The 19,240-nt window shown below is 40.9% G+C and overlaps 1 protein-coding gene across 1 annotated transcript in view; it reads left to right on the top strand.

Annotated features, from left to right (window-relative positions):
* MRE11 (MRE11 homolog, double strand break repair nuclease) overlaps positions 1 to 19,240 on the top strand; it is a 461,003-nt gene that overhangs the window by 86,952 nt on the left and 354,811 nt on the right. The window contains exon 6 of the mRNA XM_040340161.1: positions 4,070 to 4,211. Coding sequence (XP_040196095.1) covers positions 4,070 to 4,211 — 142 coding nt within the window. The remainder of the gene's footprint in view (positions 1 to 4,069; positions 4,212 to 19,240) is intronic.

Genomic DNA, 19,240 nt, shown 5'->3' with positions numbered 1-19,240 from the left:
GATCAGCCATTAGCGGGAACCCATAGGAGCCAATCACAGTTCAGCATTCAACAGTTTCGATTGGCCAGAACAATGGGATCTGTAGCTTTAAGTCTCCATTAGAGATGCACCAAAATTTTGACACCCCAAATATTTTGGCCAAAAATTGTGTTTTCAGCATTTCGCTGATATAGAAAAAGGTGCCAATAATGGCACTGAAAATGCATACGATTTTGCCACACTTTTACTGTGCTTATGGTATTTGTCATAAGTCATGTGACTTAAAAACCATATCAAAAACGTAACACAGGTGCGTTATTGATGTGCTCTTGCTGCGTTTTCATTGCTATTCAACGGGGAAGTGCCTTTTTGGTGCTTTTTTTTTGCAGCAAGCAGGATTTTTACCACGACGGAAGCGCAACAGTGTGAAGACATACATAGAATTTAAAGGGATACATTTTTCTTGATAATTATTAATTCATTATTAATAAACAATATTAATTAAAAAGTGGAATATAATACCAATCTATATATAAATAAAAAAATATATATATATTTTTAAAACTCATTTTCCGTTTTGTTTTCGGCCAAGTACTTCCTGTTTTTTCGGTTTTGGCACCAACATTTCCATTCGGTGGACCTCTAGTCTCTATACTTTGTTTCTTGGTAATATTGAAGCATTATGTGTGTGTTAATCTGATTGATTTCTGTACATTACTTTTTTTTTTTGTGCCCTTCAGTATTCATTTCTTATTTACAGTATTGAATTAAAGTGCATCTATAATGCAAGAAAAATAATGTAATATATTGCAGCTTACATTGAAATGCAAACTGAGAATCAAGAGATGCTAAAGATAGCAATGGAATTTATATGTGTAATATAATACGCCTTGTCTCAGTAAATACAGTATAATAAAGTATACTATGGTATGGTTAACATATAAATGAGTCATGCCTCTTTGCCTTCTTTCATAAACAATATGGCAAGTAAAATCCCATCTTGTAGGAGAAGTTGTAGAGAGAAACAGTGATATAATCTCGAGAAATGGAAGCTTACAAGAGTTTTACTGGTAAAGTGACAGTGTCTGTGAAACTTTCCCAAGGCCTAGTAGTAATCATCTCTCCAGTGCCCACCCCCCCCAGTGCTTTTTGGTGCATTGTGGCCACTGTCAAAATGCTCAGCGCCACCTGGTGTCGAAACCAGGAAATTATTTATATCACTCCGTCCATCATATGACAGTACTTGGGCCTAGACCTGAGCACTTTCACAAGAGGGGGGTACATGCTGCCCTATACTTGAAAGCAGCAGGTTTATAAAGCCAGCCAAGCGAGAGTAGAGAGGGAGCATTAAAAAGGTAAGTATTAATTCGTTGGTGGGGATCAGACATTGTTACTTTGCCGTAACTCACTAACATGCATGGGGATAACGTAATGCAAAGCACTACATGTACAGTGGATATAAAAAATCTACACACCCCTGTTAAAATACAGGTTTCTGTGATGTAAAAAAAATGAGACAAAGCTCAATCATTTCAGAACGTTTTTTTTTTGTAAAACAGAATTTAACCCTCCTATCCTTTACAACCGAGGAAGCTGCTTCTGTTTGATCTACAACTGCCATGGTGTTGCACATGTGATCAGTTAGGACACCAGACATTTAATGGTTTGACAGTATGAGGACACAAGCAAATGTGACAGTTGGCAATCCTTGCATTCCAGGAATGTAACTGTTTTTTTTTAAAACCATTAAGTCGATGGGTTTTGTTCTGTTTTATGATTTTCTGCTGTTCAGGGACTCTGGGCTTCAGCAAAAGGGCAGCCTCCAGAAAAAAGAAACAGGAGCAATGCTGGAGGCAATTTAGAGCACACACTCATTTTGGTAGCATAATTATGAATGCAGAATGTATGTTCCTTGCTAATGGATATTACTTTTTATCAAGTTGTTATGGGTAACGGTCCGATTTAAAGTAGTTCTAAAGTCTAAATGTTTTTTACCTTTATACATTTTCTGCATTAAGGTAAAAAATGCCCCATACCTGTCCAGTTCTCTCCCCCATCCCTAAAGAGTAGAAACAGTCAAACTCCTATGAAGAGGTAGCAGGGACATGGCTTTCCTCAGCTGTGTGTGTCTATGGGACCCACCTAGCTTGCCACAGGACCCAATGGGAGTATGCATGCACGGATGCCTCCATAGCATCCAGGTTGCTACAGGAGGCACTCAAAGTAGGGGGAAGCTGACAGAGTTGGCAGGGCCTGTCAAAACAGCAGGAAAGTGACCTTTCTTTTCATTACCATTGCACACAGCAGAAAGGTATAACCACTTTTTAAATAAAAAAAATATGTTGTCTTTAAAGGGCAGTCACTGGGTGGGGGGTGATAAGCCCCCTGATGATCGTTCATACAACAGTTGTGGCAGGTTATCTTTGGGGAAATATCAGGGGTCTAAACAGACCCCCTGATGTTTCCCCCTTTTAAATTTTTTGGAGAGAATAAAATCAGGAACACAGAGTCCTCAATATCCTTCTCCCCTGCCGCCCTGCACTAATGAACACTAAACATGGAAATGATCAGTACTACAATTTTGCTTAAATTTTATTTTGTGTAAAAATCTTTATATATAGACAATGGTATGAGAAATACCCACTTCAAAAAACAAAAAGTATGTATTTATCACCCAGCCAAGCACAAATGTCTTATGATGTACAGTATATTTATGGTCCCTGGACAAATAAGACAAGGAATATTGATGTAAACAGACACAATGCTAACTTTAAAAACTGTTATGTTAACCACTTAACCCCCGGACCATATTGCTGGTCAAAGACCAGAGCACTTTTTGCGATTCGGCACTGCGTCGCTTTAACTGATAATTGCGTGGTCGTGCGACGTGGCTCCCAAACAAAATTGGCGTCCTTTTTTTCCCACAAATAGAGCTTTCTTTTGGTGGTATTTGATCACCTCTGCGGTTTTTATTTTTTTGCGCTATTAAACAAAAATAGAGCGACAATTTTGAAAAGAAAATATTTTTTACTTTTTGCTATAATAAATATCCCCCAAAAATATATTAAAAAAAATCTGTTTCCTCAGTTTAGGCCGATACGTATTCTTCTACATATTTTTGGTAAAAAAAAATCGCAATAAGCGTTTATTGATTGGTTTGCGCAAAAGTTATAGTGTTTACAAAATAGGGGGTATTTTTATGGCATTTTTATTAATATTTTTTTTTTTTTACTAGTAATGGCGGCGATCAGCGATTTTTTTTTCCGGTACTGTGACATTATGACGGACACTTCGGACACTTTTGACACATTTTTGGGACCATTGGCATTTTTATAGCGATCAGTGCTATAAAAATGCATTGGATTACTATAAAAATGCCACTGGCAGTGAAGGGGTTAACACTAGGGGACAGGGAAGGGCTTAAGTATGTCCCTAGGTGTGTTCTAACTGTAGGGGGGGTGGCCTCACTAGGGGAAATCACTGATCTTCTGTTCATACATTGTATGAACAGAGGATCAGCATTTCCCCCCCTGACAGGACCGGGAGCTGTGTGTTTACACACACAGCTCCCGGTCCCCGCTCTGTAACGAGCGATCGCGTGTGCCCAGCGGCGATCGCGCCCGCCAGGCACAGGAGTCGGGGGCGAGTGGGGGGCGCGTGCCTCCGGCGGGGCACGCGCGCCCCTAGTGGCCTGCGAGAGAGCCGACGTAGAGCTACGGGCTCTCGCGCAGGAGAGCCAACCTGCCGCCGTAGAATGACGGCGGCAGGTCGGCAAGTAGTTAAATAAAAAAATAAATGCATTTGTCAAATTTTTGTGCGTTTTGTCAGCTTGTAATAATAAAAAAAAATATTCCACATAAAAAGCTAATACGTTCATAAAACGTAATGACTTCTGAACATTAAATAGTTATATGCATATATATTATACATCTATACAGTATATACAAAAGCAATGAGAAATGATGCCATTGGTGAATAAGCGATGTCTCCAGTAATTTGCTCTATCAGTTTCCGTAGCTTCGGGGAGATGATTCTTGAGGCTTCTATTAGACATTCGCCTGTCCTCACTATAGCTGCCTTTTCTTTACAGGCGGATGCTCTTTGTGCTCTCGATTTATTGAGCTGTGCTGGACTTGTGAACCATTTTGGACGTTCCGCATCTGTAGAAAAGATAGACATCAGCCCGGTACTGTTACAGAAAGGGGGAACCAAGATTGCTCTGTATGGACTAGGTAAGTGTCTGTCACAGCATGTGCTGACAGCTTTAAAGGGTCACTCCACTTCACTTGGTGAATACTTCCTTTGCTTCTTTTAGCAGCACCCAAACTAAAATGTATGAATAGCCATTTGTTTTAGTTATTACTAGAGTAGTAATTTCTTCTTGGCTGAAGATTTTCCCCCCATTTTTTGCACACATGTTAAAACATACATATTAGGCCTGACAATCGCTGAAAACTGTCAAAACATTTAAATATTTTCTGAAAGCAGGGGGACCTGTGGAGTGTAGTTGCAAATGTTTATGCCGTACGATACGTACAAAATCTGGTGCAACCCTACATAGAAACCAATCAGCTTCCACGTTTTATTGTCAAAGCTTAATTGAACAAGTTCAAGTTGGAAGCTGATTGGCTACAATGCACAGGTGCACCAGACTGCTTCTGTTTTAGTAATTCTTCCCATAAATCTCTCTACGAAGAGAGGATGCAGGATGGGGAAAACCTGAACTCCAAGGAGTGTGATCACCCACACCTCTGCAACTGATGGCCACAATCTGCACCATTTCCACACTGCACAGCAATTCAAAACAACAACACTGAAGGCTGGGTTCACACATGTCTGGTTGTAGTTTGCAGTCCAGAGTTCGGGGCAATTTTGTTTTTCGGTTTCAACTGCAGATTTTTACAACACACCCACAGAACCCCTGCCCTTCAACACACCCACAAGCCCCCCCCCCCCCCCCCCCCAACAGCAAGGCTCAATCTGACAACTACATCCCCCCCCCCCCGGTTTGCATAGTGTTGGATAATGCATCTGGCGATCCGCGCATGCGCTGTGTTGACATCACACCAGCTGATCAACATATCAGCTGGAGTGACATTTGGTACTGCGCATGCGCAAATCCACTGGGGGCATGCCGACACATCGGGGGTATTTTTTTACTTGAGGCATTTCTTGATAGAACACCAGCTCCATTGAAAGCCAGCCTGATTCACATGTTATGCAAATTGAATGCAGTTAAAAATGTAATACGGGTCTTAACCACTTGCCCACCAGGTAAATTCTGGCACTTCTCTCCTTCATGTGAAAATCACAATTTTTTTGCTAGAAAATTTATCAGAACCCCCAAACATTATATATTTTTTTTTAGCAGACATCCTAGGGAATAAAATGGCAGTCATTGCAATACTTTTTGTCACACCGTATTTGCGCAGCGGTCTTACAAGCGCACTTTTTTTGGATAAAAATCACTTTTTTGAATTAAAAAATAAGACAACAATACATTTTGCCCAATTTTTTTATATATTGTGAAAGATAATGTTACGCCGAGTAAAATGATACCCAACATGTCACGCTTAAAAATTGCGCCCGCTCGTGGCATGGCGTCAAACTTTTACCCTTAAAAATCTCGATAGGCGACGTTTAAAAAATTCTACAGGTTGCATTTTTTGAGTTGCAGAGTAGGTCTAGGGCTAGAATTATTGCTCTCGCTCTAACGATCGCGGCGATACCTCACTTGTGTGGTTTGAATACCGTTTTCATATGCGGGCGCTACTCGCGTATGCGTTTACTTCTGCGCGCGAGCTCGTCGGGACGGGGCGCTTTAAAAATTTTTTTTTTGGTTTTCTTATTTATTTTTATTTAGTTTTATAATTTTTTACACTGAAAAAAATAAAATAAAAAAAATTGATCACTTTTATTCCTATTACAAGGAATGTAAACATCCCTTGTAATAGAAAAAAGCATGACAGGTCCTCTTAAATATGAGATCTGGGGTCAAAAAGACCTCAGATCTCATAATTAGACTTAAATGCAAAAAAAAAAATAAAAAAAAAAAAAATGTCATTTTTTCAAATGACAAAAAAAAAAAATGTTTCTTTAAGAGGCTGGGCGGGACTGACGTTTTGACGTCACTTCCGCCCAGCAGAGCTATGAGGACGGGTGAAGGAGATTTCTCCTTCAGTCCCGTCCCCGCTCAGCTGCCGGACACATCGGATCCCCTCCGCCGCTACCGACGGCTCCGGTAAGCGGCGGAGAGCGCGGGAGAGCGGCGGGAGGGGGGGGGGCCCCTCTCCCGCCACCGATAACGGCGATCTCGCGGCGAATCCGCCGCGGAGACCGCCGTTATCGTGTACACCACCGCCCCCTGCAAAGATGAATATCTCGGTTGTGGCAGCAGCTGCTGCCGTTATCGAGATATTCAACTTTAAAAAGGAGGACGTCTTTTTGACATGGGGCGGTGGTCAAGAGGTTAAAGGGATTGTAAACCCTTAAAGTAGAAAAAGTAGAAGACGGCCATACTTTAGACAGCAATACGTTTGCTGTCTAAAGTTAAGGCACCCAAAACGACGACTAACTTTGCGACGGGAAACTAGACTAGCGGCGAACGCGAAAATCCGTCGTGGATCGCCGTAACTCCTAATTTGCATACCCGACGCTGGTTTACGACGCAAACTCCCCCCAGCAGCGGCCGCGGTACTGCATCCTAAGATCCGACAGTGTAAAACAATTACACCTGTCGGATCTTAGGGATATCTATGCGTAACTGGTTCTATGAATCAGTCGCATAGATACTCTGAGAGATACGACGGAGTATCTGAGATACTCCGTCGTATCTCCTTTGTGAATCTGGCCCTGAATGTATTCACGCTTGAGGAGAATAAGGGGGGATATGATCCACATGTACAAATACATAGGTGGTCCATATAGTGAACTTGGTGTTGAGTTATTCATTTTAAGGTCATCACAGAGGACAAGGGGATCCTCTTTACGTCTAGAGGAAAAAAGATTTAATCTCCAAATATGGAAAGGTTTCTTCACGGTAAGAGCTGTGAAAATGTGGAATCGACTCCCTCCAGAGGTGGTTCTTGTCAGCTCAGTAGATTGCTTTAAAAAAGGCCTGGATACTTTCCTAAATACATAATATAACTGGGTACTGACATTTATAGGTACATTTTTTTTTTTTTTTTTTTACATTTATAGGTAAAGTTGATTCGGGGAAAATCCGATTGCTTCTCGGGGGATCAGGAAGGATTTTTTCCCCTGCTATAGCAAATTGGATCATGCTCTGCTGTTTTTTTTTTGTCTTCTTCTGTATCAGTTGTGGGTATAGGATTGTGTATATGGGATTGTATGATTTTGTATGAACTAGATGGACTTGTGTCTTTTTTCAACTTGACTAACTATATGTAAGCACACACTATAGAGCACACACATATGCTTTGTTCATATTTCATGTCTGAGGTTTACAACCATTTTAAGTGACCCTGTCATCACAGGGTCACTTTTATAGAGTTGCATAACGGTTTCAAGAAAAGCCACTGTACTTACCTTTCCTGTGTCCTGATTGTTATAAACTTCCTTGCTGATCGCCGGCTGCTGCAGGCATTCATCCTTCACAGGTTTGTGGAATGTCTGTCCTCTTGCCCCAAAATTCAGTTTCTTTGACTGGCTCATACATCATTTTTGGACATACATAGTGGAGGAATCAAAGCATGCAGTGGGGGAAACAAGGGGCTAGTTTCTTTAATTTGTACACATTGTTATAGCTGCACATATGCAAAGGAATTCACCTAAGCAAATCTATGATTTTGTAAGCGGGTTTTGTGGTGGCATTGACCTTTAAAGCAGCACTAATCTGTATGTAAGGCGTGGTGTCCTGTCGTGCGTGACCCTTCTGTACACTAATGGACATTAAATGCCCACATGAAAGTGCTTAAAGCTATAAAAAGAACACCTTTCTGTTCTATCCCTCTTTATCAAAGTGATATTTTTCATGGCACTTTCTATGTGCTAAATACATTTAAAATAATTTACTTTCAAATGTCAAGTCATTGTTTTTTTTATGGACATTAAAACTTGGAATATGAATTATAACACCAAGTAACTCAATGCTAAAAGAAAGAAGACTAATGTCTTGAGAATTGTAGAGATGGTGAATAGTTTGTAAATGATTATGCCTTGAGGAAAGCTCCATAAAAAATGAACTGTCATGGGATATAAATTAGTGCTGTAGTCAATAATTAAAGTACATCGGTAAGATCCTTTTTAATTATTGGGCTCTCTCTTTTTGATGGCTTTATGTATTCTCGGATAGTAGAAGACAGGATATGAGGTCAGACAGATGTCAGGACAGCAGCTTTCAGTCGTCAGGTGACCTTCAATCACTTAATCTTCGGCCCTCCTGAGATAGGTGCTTAAAGTGCAATTAAAGTAAAAATAAATAAAACATTGTGAGCAGGCCGGCTGTTCGTTGCAGAAGACTCATGCAATATCTCTTCTGCAATAAAGAAAACGTGCCTACCTGTTCCCAATCTTCTTTAGATTGTACACTGAACTGCACATACATTACTCAGTACATATTTCTGGCACACTTCAGTGCCGGAATTAATGCGTGCACATGGACAGGTATTACACCATCATCCACTACCAATCAAGGTCGCCAAAAGCACCACACCTGCAAGAAGCTGAGGCAAACATATCGGTGCCAGTGAGGAGGTGGGTATCTGAATGACTTTAGTTTTACTTTAAATTGGGCATTTGGGGCGTGGTTCTGACTCCTTTTGTTGCAAAGCTGATGCTAAATGGCAGGTCTAACACATCCACAATAAGCTTGTCTTTTGTTTTTTTAAAGCCTTTCTACAGGTGTTTTTACATGCGTTTCAGGCTTGAGTGTCTTTATTATATAAAAAAAAAATTTGCCAATGGAAAGCTGGTTTATTGGCAAGAAAATACACAAAAAAACATACATTTTGATTGCGTTTGTTCAGGCGCTACCATTGAAGTTTATTGAGGCAAGACACATGGTGCTGGCCCAAAAGAAGCTCATGTACTTTTTAAACTACTTCCCTACTGGGCACTTTCTTTATCGTTACATCACGGGACACAGAGCGGCATTCATTACTATATGGAGTACTGTAGAAAGTGCGAGTATTGCCTCTTTTAGTTTTTGATAATAATATCAGTAAAAATGTGCCAACATCCCTATTGGTTATATTTGGTATGATCTAATCAGTAACTCAAACAGGGGCTGCTTGCGGCCTAGTTGATTAACTATAGATCAGAAGAGGGGGGGGGGGGGGGAGAAAAAGGGAAGTTTGTGTGGGATTTTTGAGGCACTGATATACAACAATGTAAAAAGTAGTATAAATATTTATTTAACAGATTATACAAAAAATATATAATATATAAAGCATTTGGGACAAACCCCACTAATCAGATAGATCAGAAGACCGTTGGTCTGATCGGTGGAGTCGTGGTCTCGACCGGTTTCGCGGTATACAACCGCTTCTTCAGGAGAAATGTCTACAAGTATACAAATAAAATATAATAAAGCAACAAGCAATTGTGTACAATACTTTGATAACAAAGAAAGATACATAGGGTCAACATTGTGCCTTTGTAGGAGAGTCACAAGACTACTCACCTTGGTGCCAGAGTGATCATGGAAGGCTCGGGCAGGAAATCCCCCTAGGGCGCACGTGGGGGATAATAAGGACAGGCTCTGGTGGAAAAGGTTAATAAGTTATTCCTAATGGTTAATATACTTAGGGACGGTTGTGCATGGATGAGCCGGGATAAAGAACCGTGAAGGAAAGGGAAATTGGGACAAGGGGGGGGGGAAAGAAGGAGGGGAAGGGGAGAAAAAGAAAAGAGGAGGGAGGGAAAAGAAGAGGGTTGGTAATGGGGGAGGAAGAAAATGAGGGCAAAAAGGAAGAGAAAAAAGACATGATTAGTTGAAGCAGAAGGGAAAAACAATTGAAAAGAGGGATGGCAGAAGAAAGAAAGAACAAAGGTAAGGCAAAACAAAAATTGAATAAAAATAGACCAGAATGTTTGGAAAAGGATGAGCAATAGGAAATAGGAAGAGGAGCTGGGAGAAAAGAGGGCAAAGATAAGAGAGAAAATAGAAAAGGGGGAGAGGGGAAAGGATTGGGGAGAAAGGGGAGAGAAGGAAAGGGTGAAAAATAAGATAAGAGGGAGAAAGAAAGAAGTGACTGATGTATGGGAGGGAAAGGGGGGGGGGGGGGGGAAAATAGCAAGGAGAAGGGAAAAGTGAATGGTGACAGTTCCAGAGTAACCAAATGAAAGTTGGTTAGAATGACCAGTGGTGCTGCTAAGTGAGTAGATGGGACACCAGGAAATGACATTAAGTGCTGGAGTGAGATGGGTTGATGTTGAACTAGCTTACCGTCCAGGATAAAACAATATAAATGATGCTGGGGCAGGTGACACAAATTTATAGGCAAACTGACATGAACGCCAGTGTGGTTGAACACAGGCAGAAGCCAATCTAGAAGGAGACACGGTACCACACAAATAATTGGGCATAAATGTCACTAATGATAGAGAGGCATAAAGATATAAGGTACGGATTCAGCATGAGCAGTGTATACTTACAAAGTTCTCTGAAGTGTCAGCGCGTCCCCAGGGAGAGCTCCGTGCATCTCATTCAGCTAGCTCATAGAGCAGCTTAAATGGGATATCCCAAGTCACGTCATAGGTCACGTGACCGCGACGTAGACGTGACTCACCAATCAGACGGCCGCGCATTCGGTGATGCGCGGCCTTGCAGTCCTGAGACCCAATGACCATAGGCCGGGTTCAGGGCTGCAAACAGCGGGCTCCGATTGGAGCCCGTGGTCTGAAGGGTCCGACGTGCGCCAATCAATGAAGAGGGGGGAGGTGCCCGAGCGGGCCCGATCACATGGCCAAGGTCCTGGGCTAAAAAGGCACAATATAGAGACATATATAAAACGAAGGAATTACTGGTGTAAACACAGGTATATTGGTATTACAAATATTCAAATAAAAATGTAAGCAGGGGATATGCCTGAAATACATGAACATTGTGGAGTCATACAAACAGAGATAATTACAGAATTCAGAAAAATGACTACCAGAGCGAGACAGTTATAAGGGAAATATGACAACATCCATAACATGTAAACATTTAAACATTTAAATGATGAAATACCGGGACCTTCAAAGGATCATTTTGCAGTGGTAGTGTAGATGGATAGAAGTGGAAGAAGTTTTTACAGAAAATTATTGTTATTATTATTTTATTATGTTATTTGGTGTGTTGTGATTATAAGAATGGGATAGGTAGTATGTACATAAGGAATATTAAGTTTCAATTCCTATCAGGACTACAGCGATTATAATAGGAATCACTAGTCAATCCACCGACAACCCAGCTAAATGAAGGACCTGTATGAATTAACTTCATTCAAGCCTGGATACGTCGTAGCGTTCAGATGTTCTATCCATAAACATTCCTTTTGGAGAATGGATTTATCCCAATCACCACCGCGAGGATGTGGTGGGATAACCTCCAATATAAGGAATCGTACCACTGTCAAATCATACCTGTGATAAAGTCCTATGTGACGTCCAATAGTAGTCAATTTTCCCACACCAGTGTCATATAGGTGATCACCAATGCGTTGGCGGAATTCTCTAATTGTTTTTCCAACATAGAAGGCATTACAATTACAAACCATTAAATAGACCACACCCTTAGTACCACAGTCAGCATGAAAGGAAGGGAGAAGAACTTCACTGTTTGGTAAGATAAATCGTTTGCCCTCAAGCACCCATGGGCAGCGTGGGCAATTGCCACACCGATAAGTTCCCCTAAGTGCTGGAGGGGGTGGACGTTCTAGTGTGTAGTGACTCTGAGTAAGTCGGTCTCGCAGTGAAGATGCACGGCGATAAACCATTTCCGGATGTATTTTCACATGTTTAGACAAAGTGCTGTCATCAGTGAGAATATGCCAGTGTCTATTGAGGATGTCGCGTAGGACATTGTGATGAGCGGAATAGGTGGTAATGAAACGTACAGGATTGTTAGATGAGGTCGTTGTATTTTTCTGTTTTGGTGTATCATATAACAGCGAGTTCCTAGAGCGTAGGCAAGCCCTGTTATATGCTTTTTTCAGGTTTGTTCTGGCATAGCCACGATCCAATAGTCGTGACCTTAAAGCATCTGCCTGTTTTTGAAAATCGCTGGATAATGTGCAGTTCCTGCGTAACCTTAAATATTGGGCAAAGGGAATACTTCTAATTAGTGGTTTGGGATGGGCACTGGTAGCATAAAGTAAAGTATTTCCAGCCGTGGGTTTACGGTACAAGTCCGTATGTAGAGTACCGTCGCTTTGTTTGATGACAGTCAGGTCCAAGAAGGGGACCTGGGTGTCATCAAATTGGACGGTAAATTTAAGATTAAATTCGTTTATATTGAGCAAACGTACAAAATCCAACAAAGACTCAGAGGTACCAGTCCAAATAATAAATAAATCATCTATAAATCTATACCAAAGCAAAACCTGATCCAAAAATCTACGAAAAATGTCATTAGCATGTAATGAGCGTTCCCAGCCGCCAAGATATAAATTGGCATAGGATGGAGCACAAGATGTGCCCATGGCTACGCCTTGATTTTGCAAAAATAATTCATCATTGAACGTGAAATAATTTTTACTAAGAATAAATGATAATAACTGTAAAATAAAATTAACCAGTGACCAGGAAGTGTTTTCCTGTTCGTAAAGGAAGGACCCAGCCGTTCTGACACCCTGCTCGTGCGGGATGCTAGAATATAGGGCCTCCACATCCAAGGCTACGAGCAGGGCGTCAGGAGGGACTTGGGTCCCCTCAATATGTTTCAAGAGATCTGAAGTATCTCGGATATAGGATGGAAGACTCCTAACGTGTGGCATAAGAAACGCATCTACGAATTTACTCGCATTGTCTGTGAGGGATCCCATGCCAGACACAATAGGTCGACCGGGAGGATTTTTAACATTTTTATGTGTTTTAGGCAATGAGTAGAAGGTTGGTAGCCGGGGGAATTTGGGAATGAGGTATTCTAAAGTGTCTTTGTCAATTAGTCCTAGGAAATAAGCATCTGTGCAAAGGGACTTAAGTTCTGAAGTAAAACTTGATATAAAGGTGGAAGAAATCCGACTGTACCACTCAGTATTATTTAATATTGAATAGCACATGTTTTGGTACATTTCATGTGTCATGAGCACAATATTTCCGCCCTTGTCTGACTGCTTGATGACAATATCGGTGCATTTTTGCAAGGATTTAAGGGCTGTTGTCTGTCTAATTGTTAAATTAGGAGATATAGCATGCCATTCCTGTTTTTTGAGGTCTCTGATTGTAGCTTGTACAAAGGCCCAGATAGCTGGGCAGGTCATTAGATCGGGGAATCTCCTGGAGGGGAGACGAAAGGGTTTACGTGGAGGTCTGCTAGCTGGAACTGTTACAGTTGGATCATCAATGACAGTATATGTTGGATCTGTATCCTCTGGGTTACTCTCATCATATAGGAGCATAAGGTCTCGAAGAGCTCGAAATTCGTCCACGGTGAACTGTTTAGTTCTCTCCGCTAACTCACGCTCCAAGTTAATTAGACCGCGATCTCTGTCAAAGATGAATTTATAGGTTAAATTGCGGGCGAATAGATAGAGGTCCTTGATAGTATGAGTGATCTTAAGGGAATCAAGGGGGCAAAAACCTAAGCCTAATTGTAATAGTGAAGATTGATCATCAGTTAACACTAATGGAGTCAAATTAATTATATTAAGACCGGAGTTTTCAGAGGAGTTGGTTGTAATGGAGTCGGTAGACTTGGCATTGACTTTAGGACGAAAGTGTCCAAGTTTCCCTGCTGCTTCTTCAGGTCTAAAAAAATAACCTCGTCATTTGTTTTTGTGTATTTGTTAGTCATTAAAGATGAGTTTAAGACTTTGGGGATTGCTCCATGTAAGGATGTGGATCTACCCAAATTATCTGTAGATAGGTTGGTGTCCACCAGATCCCGTGCGGTTGGTACCCTTGTTTTAGTTGCCTTGGCAATTTGTCTGTCTTTTTTTACGGGTAAAGGAGGGGGGGTAGCTCCTCCATATCTCAATCTCTTCCGGGCGGATTTATCGCCCTTAGAAGCAGTGGGGAGTCTCGTGCCACTTTGTTGGGAAGTTAGGGAGGAGATTGAAGAGTCGGACTCAACTTCTGTGTTGGAATTACCAGGAAGCCGAGCGCGTCTAATATTCCTCCTATTACTCTGATTAGTGGACCACTTGTATGCATATCCTTCTGCATATGCTGCTTTGTCTTTGTTGAATTTAGTTTGCTTACTGATAATGATGTCTCTATTCAGTGTCTCTAAACGAGTTTTTAATTCCTTCCATTTATCGGTATATGTCGTATTGCCGATCAAATGTTGGAATTGACTATTTAAATTGTTAATTTCTTTGTCAAGTGTGATCATATCAGAAGTATATTGGATCACTAGTGATTTCATTAAGTCGGTACTGCACCCTAATAGGGTGGTTTCCCAATTCTTTTTGAAATCAGGTAGAGGTTCCTTAATGGTGGGGAATATTTGAATGCGTAGTCCTATTGGGCAGATGTTGTCCAATAAGTAACGTCTAAAATATTCAATATGCCAATGTAAATGAGATTTGCGTTCAAAAAGGCAAAGATTCTTCCAAAATATACCTTAAGGTCATCATCTATTTTATGAGTATTAAGAGTAGATGTTTGTATGGTGGTCATAAAACATGTCCAGTCAGTACCGAGAACTTCCATAGCATCTATCTCAGTCAAACAGTCATATCCATCATAAAGAAAAATCAAAGGAGTAAATCTCCACAATGAAAGAATAAAATTAATATTTAATAATAATTAGAGTGAGAGGCACTCATAGGGTAGACCTGAATGAGTGTTAACTCAAAGAACAGGTTCTACAGGGAGAGAAGCGGGTGTGTTATCCACCCAATTGATAGTAGAAAGTGCGAGTATTGCCTCTTTTAGTTTTTGATAATAATATCAGTAAAAATGTGCCAACATCCCTATTGGTTATATTTGGTATGATCTAATCAGTAACTCAAACAGGGGCTGCTTGCGGCCTAGTTGATTAACTATAGATCAGAAGAGGGGGGGGGGGGGGAGAAAAAGGGAAGTTTGTGTGGGATTTTTGAGGCACTGATATACAACAATGTAAAAAGTAGTATAAATATTTATTTAACAGATTATACAAAAAATATATAATATATAAAGCATTTGGGACAAACCCCACTAATCAGATAGATCAGAAGACCGTTGGTCTGATCGGTGGAGTCGTGGTCTCGACCGGTTTCGCGGTATACAACCGCTTCTTCAGGAGAAATGTCTACAAGTATACAAATAAAATATAATAAAGCAACAAGCAATTGTGTACAATACTTTGATAACAAAGAAAGATACATAGGGTCAACATTGTGCCTTTGTAGGAGAGTCACAAGACTACTCACCTTGGTGCCAGAGTGATCATGGAAGGCTCGGGCAGGAAATCCCCCTAGGGCGCACGTGGGGGATAATAAGGACAGGCTCTGGTGGAAAAGGTTAATAAGTTATTCCTAATGGTTAATATACTTAGGGACGGTTGTGCATGGATGAGCCGGGATAAAGAACCGTGAAGGAAAGGGAAATTGGGACAAGGGGGGGGGGGAAAGAAGGAGGGGAAGGGGAGAAAAAGAAAAGAGGAGGGAGGGAAAAGAAGAGGGTTGGTAATGGGGGAGGAAGAAAATGAGGGCAAAAAGGAAGAGAAAAAAGACATGATTAGTTGAAGCAGAAGGGAAAAACAATTGAAAAGAGGGACCACAGCACCACTGGTCATTCTAACCAACTTTCATTTGGTTACTCTGGAACTGTCACCATTCACTTTTCCCTTCTCCTTGCTATTTCCCCCCCCCCCCCCCCCCCTTTCCCTCCCATACATCAGTCACTTCTTTCTTTCTCCCTCTTATCTTATTTTTCACCCTTTCCTTCTCTCCCCTTTCTCCCCAATCCTTTCCCCTCTCCCCCTTTTCTATTTTCTCTCTTATCTTTGCCCTCTTTTCTCCCAGCTCCTCTTCCTATTTCCTATTGCTCATCCTTTTCCAAACATTCTGGTCTATTTTTTATTCAATTTTTGTTTTGCCTTACCTTTGTTCTTTCTTTCTTCTGCCATCCCTCTTTTCAATTGTTTTTCCCTTCTGCTTCAACTAATCATGTCTTTTTTCTCTTCCTTTTTGCCCTCATTTTCTTCCTCCCCCATTACCAACCCTCTTCTTTTCCCTCCCTCCTCTTTTCTTTTTCTCCCCTTCCCCTCCTTCTTTCCCCCCCCCCTTGTCCCAATTTCCCTTTCCTTCACGGTTCTTTATCCCGGCTCATCCATGCACAACCGTCCCTAAGTATATTAACCATTAGGAATAACTTATTAACCTTTTCCACCAGAGCCTGTCCTTATTATCCCCCACGTGCGCCCTAGGGGGATTTCCTGCCCGAGCCTTCCATGATCACTCTGGCACCAAGGTGAGTAGTCTTGTGACTCTCCTACAAAGGCACAATGTTGACCCTATGTATCTTTCTTTGTTATCAAAGTATTGTACACAATTGCTTGTTGCTTTATTATATTTTATTTGTATACTTGTAGACATTTCTCCTGAAGAAGCGGTTGTATACCGCGAAACCGGTCGAGACCACGACTCCACCGATCAGACCAACGGTCTTCTGATCTATCTGATTAGTGGGGTTTGTCCCAAATGCTTTATATATTATATATTTTTTGTATAATCTGTTAAATAAATATTTATACTACTTTTTACATTGTTGTATATCAGTGCCTCAAAAATCCCACACAAACTTCCCTTTTTCTCCCCCCCCCCCCCTCTTCTGATCTATAGTTAATCAACTAGGCCGCAAGCAGCCCCTGTTTGAGTTACTGATTAGATCATACCAAATATAACCAATAGGGATGTTGGCACATTTTTACTGATATTATTATCAAAAACTAAAAGAGGCAATACTCGCACTTTCTACTATCAATTGGGTGGATAACACACCCGCTTCTCTCCCTGTAGAACCTGTTCTTTGAGTTAACACTCATTCAGGTCTACCCTATGAGTGCCTCTCACTCTAATTATTATTAAATATTAATTTTATTCTTTCATTGTGGAGATTTACTCCTTTGATTTTTCTTTATGATGGATATGACTGTTTGACTGAGATAGATGCTATGGAAGTTCTCGGTACTGACTGGACATGTTTTATGACCACCATACAAACATCTACTCTTAATACTCATAAAATAGATGATGACCTTAAGGTATATTTTGGAAGAATCTTTGCCTTTTTGAAACGCAAATCTCATTTACATTGGCATATTGAATATTTTAGACGTTACTTATTGGACAACATCTGCCCAATAGGACTACGCATTCAAATATTCCCCACCATTAAGGAACCTCTACCTGATTTCAAAAAGAATTGGGAAACCACCCTATTAGGGTGCAGTACCGACTTAATGAAATCACTAGTGATCCAATATACTTCTGATATGATCACACTTGACAAAGAAATTAACAATTTAAATAGTCAATTCCAACATTTGATCGGCAATACGACATATACCGATAAATGGAAGGAATTAAAAACTCGTTTAGAGACACTGAATAGAGACATCATTATCAGTAAGCAAACTAAATTCAACAAAGACAAAGCAGCATATGCAGAAGGATATGCATACAAGTGGTCCACTAATCAGAGTAATAGGAGGAATATTAGACGCGCTCGGCTTCCTGGTAATTCCAACACAGAAGTTGAGTCCGACTCTTCAATCTCCTCCCTAACTTCCCAACAAAGTGGCACGAGACTCCCCACTGCTTCTAAGGGCGATAAATCCGCCCGGAAGAGATTGAGATATGGAGGAGCTACCCCCCCTCCTTTACCCGTAAAAAAAGACAGACAAATTGCCAAGGCAACTAAAACAAGGGTACCAACCGCACGGGATCTGGTGGACACCAACCTATCTACAGATAATTTGGGTAGATCCACATCCTTACATGGAGCAATCCCCAAAGTCTTAAACTCATCTTTAATGACTAACAAATACACAAAAACAAATGACGAGGTTATTTTTTAGACCTGAAGAAGCAGCAGGGAAACTTGGACACTTTCGTCCTAAAGTCAATGCCAAGTCTACCGACTCCATTACAACCAACTCCTCTGAAAACTCCGGTCTTAATATAATTAATTTGACTCCATTAGTGTTAACTGATGATCAATCTTCACTATTACAATTAGGCTTAGGTTTTTGCCCCCTTGATTCCCTTAAGATCACTCATACTATCAAGGACCTCTATCTATTCGCCCGCAATTTAACCTATAAATTCATCTTTGACAGAGATCGCGGTCTAATTAACTTGGAGCGTGAGTTAGCGGAGAGAACTAAACAGTTCACCGTGGACGAATTTCGAGCTCTTCGAGACCTTATGCTCCTATATGATGAGAGTAACCCAGAGGATACAGATCCAACATATACTGTCATTGATGATCCAACTGTAACAGTTCCAGCTAGCAGACCTCCACGTAAACCCTTTCGTCTCCCCTCCAGGAGATTCCCCGATCTAATGACCTGCCCAGCTATCTGGGCCTTTGTACAAGCTACAATCAGAGACCTCAAAAAACAGGAATGGCATGCTATATCTCCTAATTTAACAATTAGACAGACAACAGCCCTTAAATCCTTGCAAAAATGCACCGATATTGTCATCAAGCAGTCAGACAAGGGCGGAAATATTGTGCTCATGACACATGAAATGTACCAAAACATGTGCTATTCAATATTAAATAATACTGAGTGGTACAGTCGGATTTCTTCCACCTTTATATCAAGTTTTACTTCAGAACTTAAGTCCCTTTGCACAGATGCTTATTTCCTAGGACTAATTGACAAAGACACTTTAGAATACCTCATTCCCAAATTCCCCCGGCTACCAACCTTCTACTCATTGCCTAAAACACATAAAAATGTTAAAAATCCTCCCGGTCGACCTATTGTGTCTGGCATGGGATCCCTCACAGACAATGCGAGTAAATTCGTAGATGCGTTTCTTATGCCACACGTTAGGAGTCTTCCATCCTATATCCGAGATACTTCAGATCTCTTGAAACATATTGAGGGGACCCAAGTCCCTCCTGACGCCCTGCTCGTAGCCTTGGATGTGGA

Source organism: Rana temporaria, chromosome 2 (assembly GCF_905171775.1).
Source record: "Rana temporaria chromosome 2, aRanTem1.1, whole genome shotgun sequence".
Taxonomy (NCBI): Eukaryota; Metazoa; Chordata; class Amphibia; order Anura; family Ranidae; genus Rana; species Rana temporaria.
This window is presented reverse-complemented; position numbering and strand designations above follow the sequence as displayed.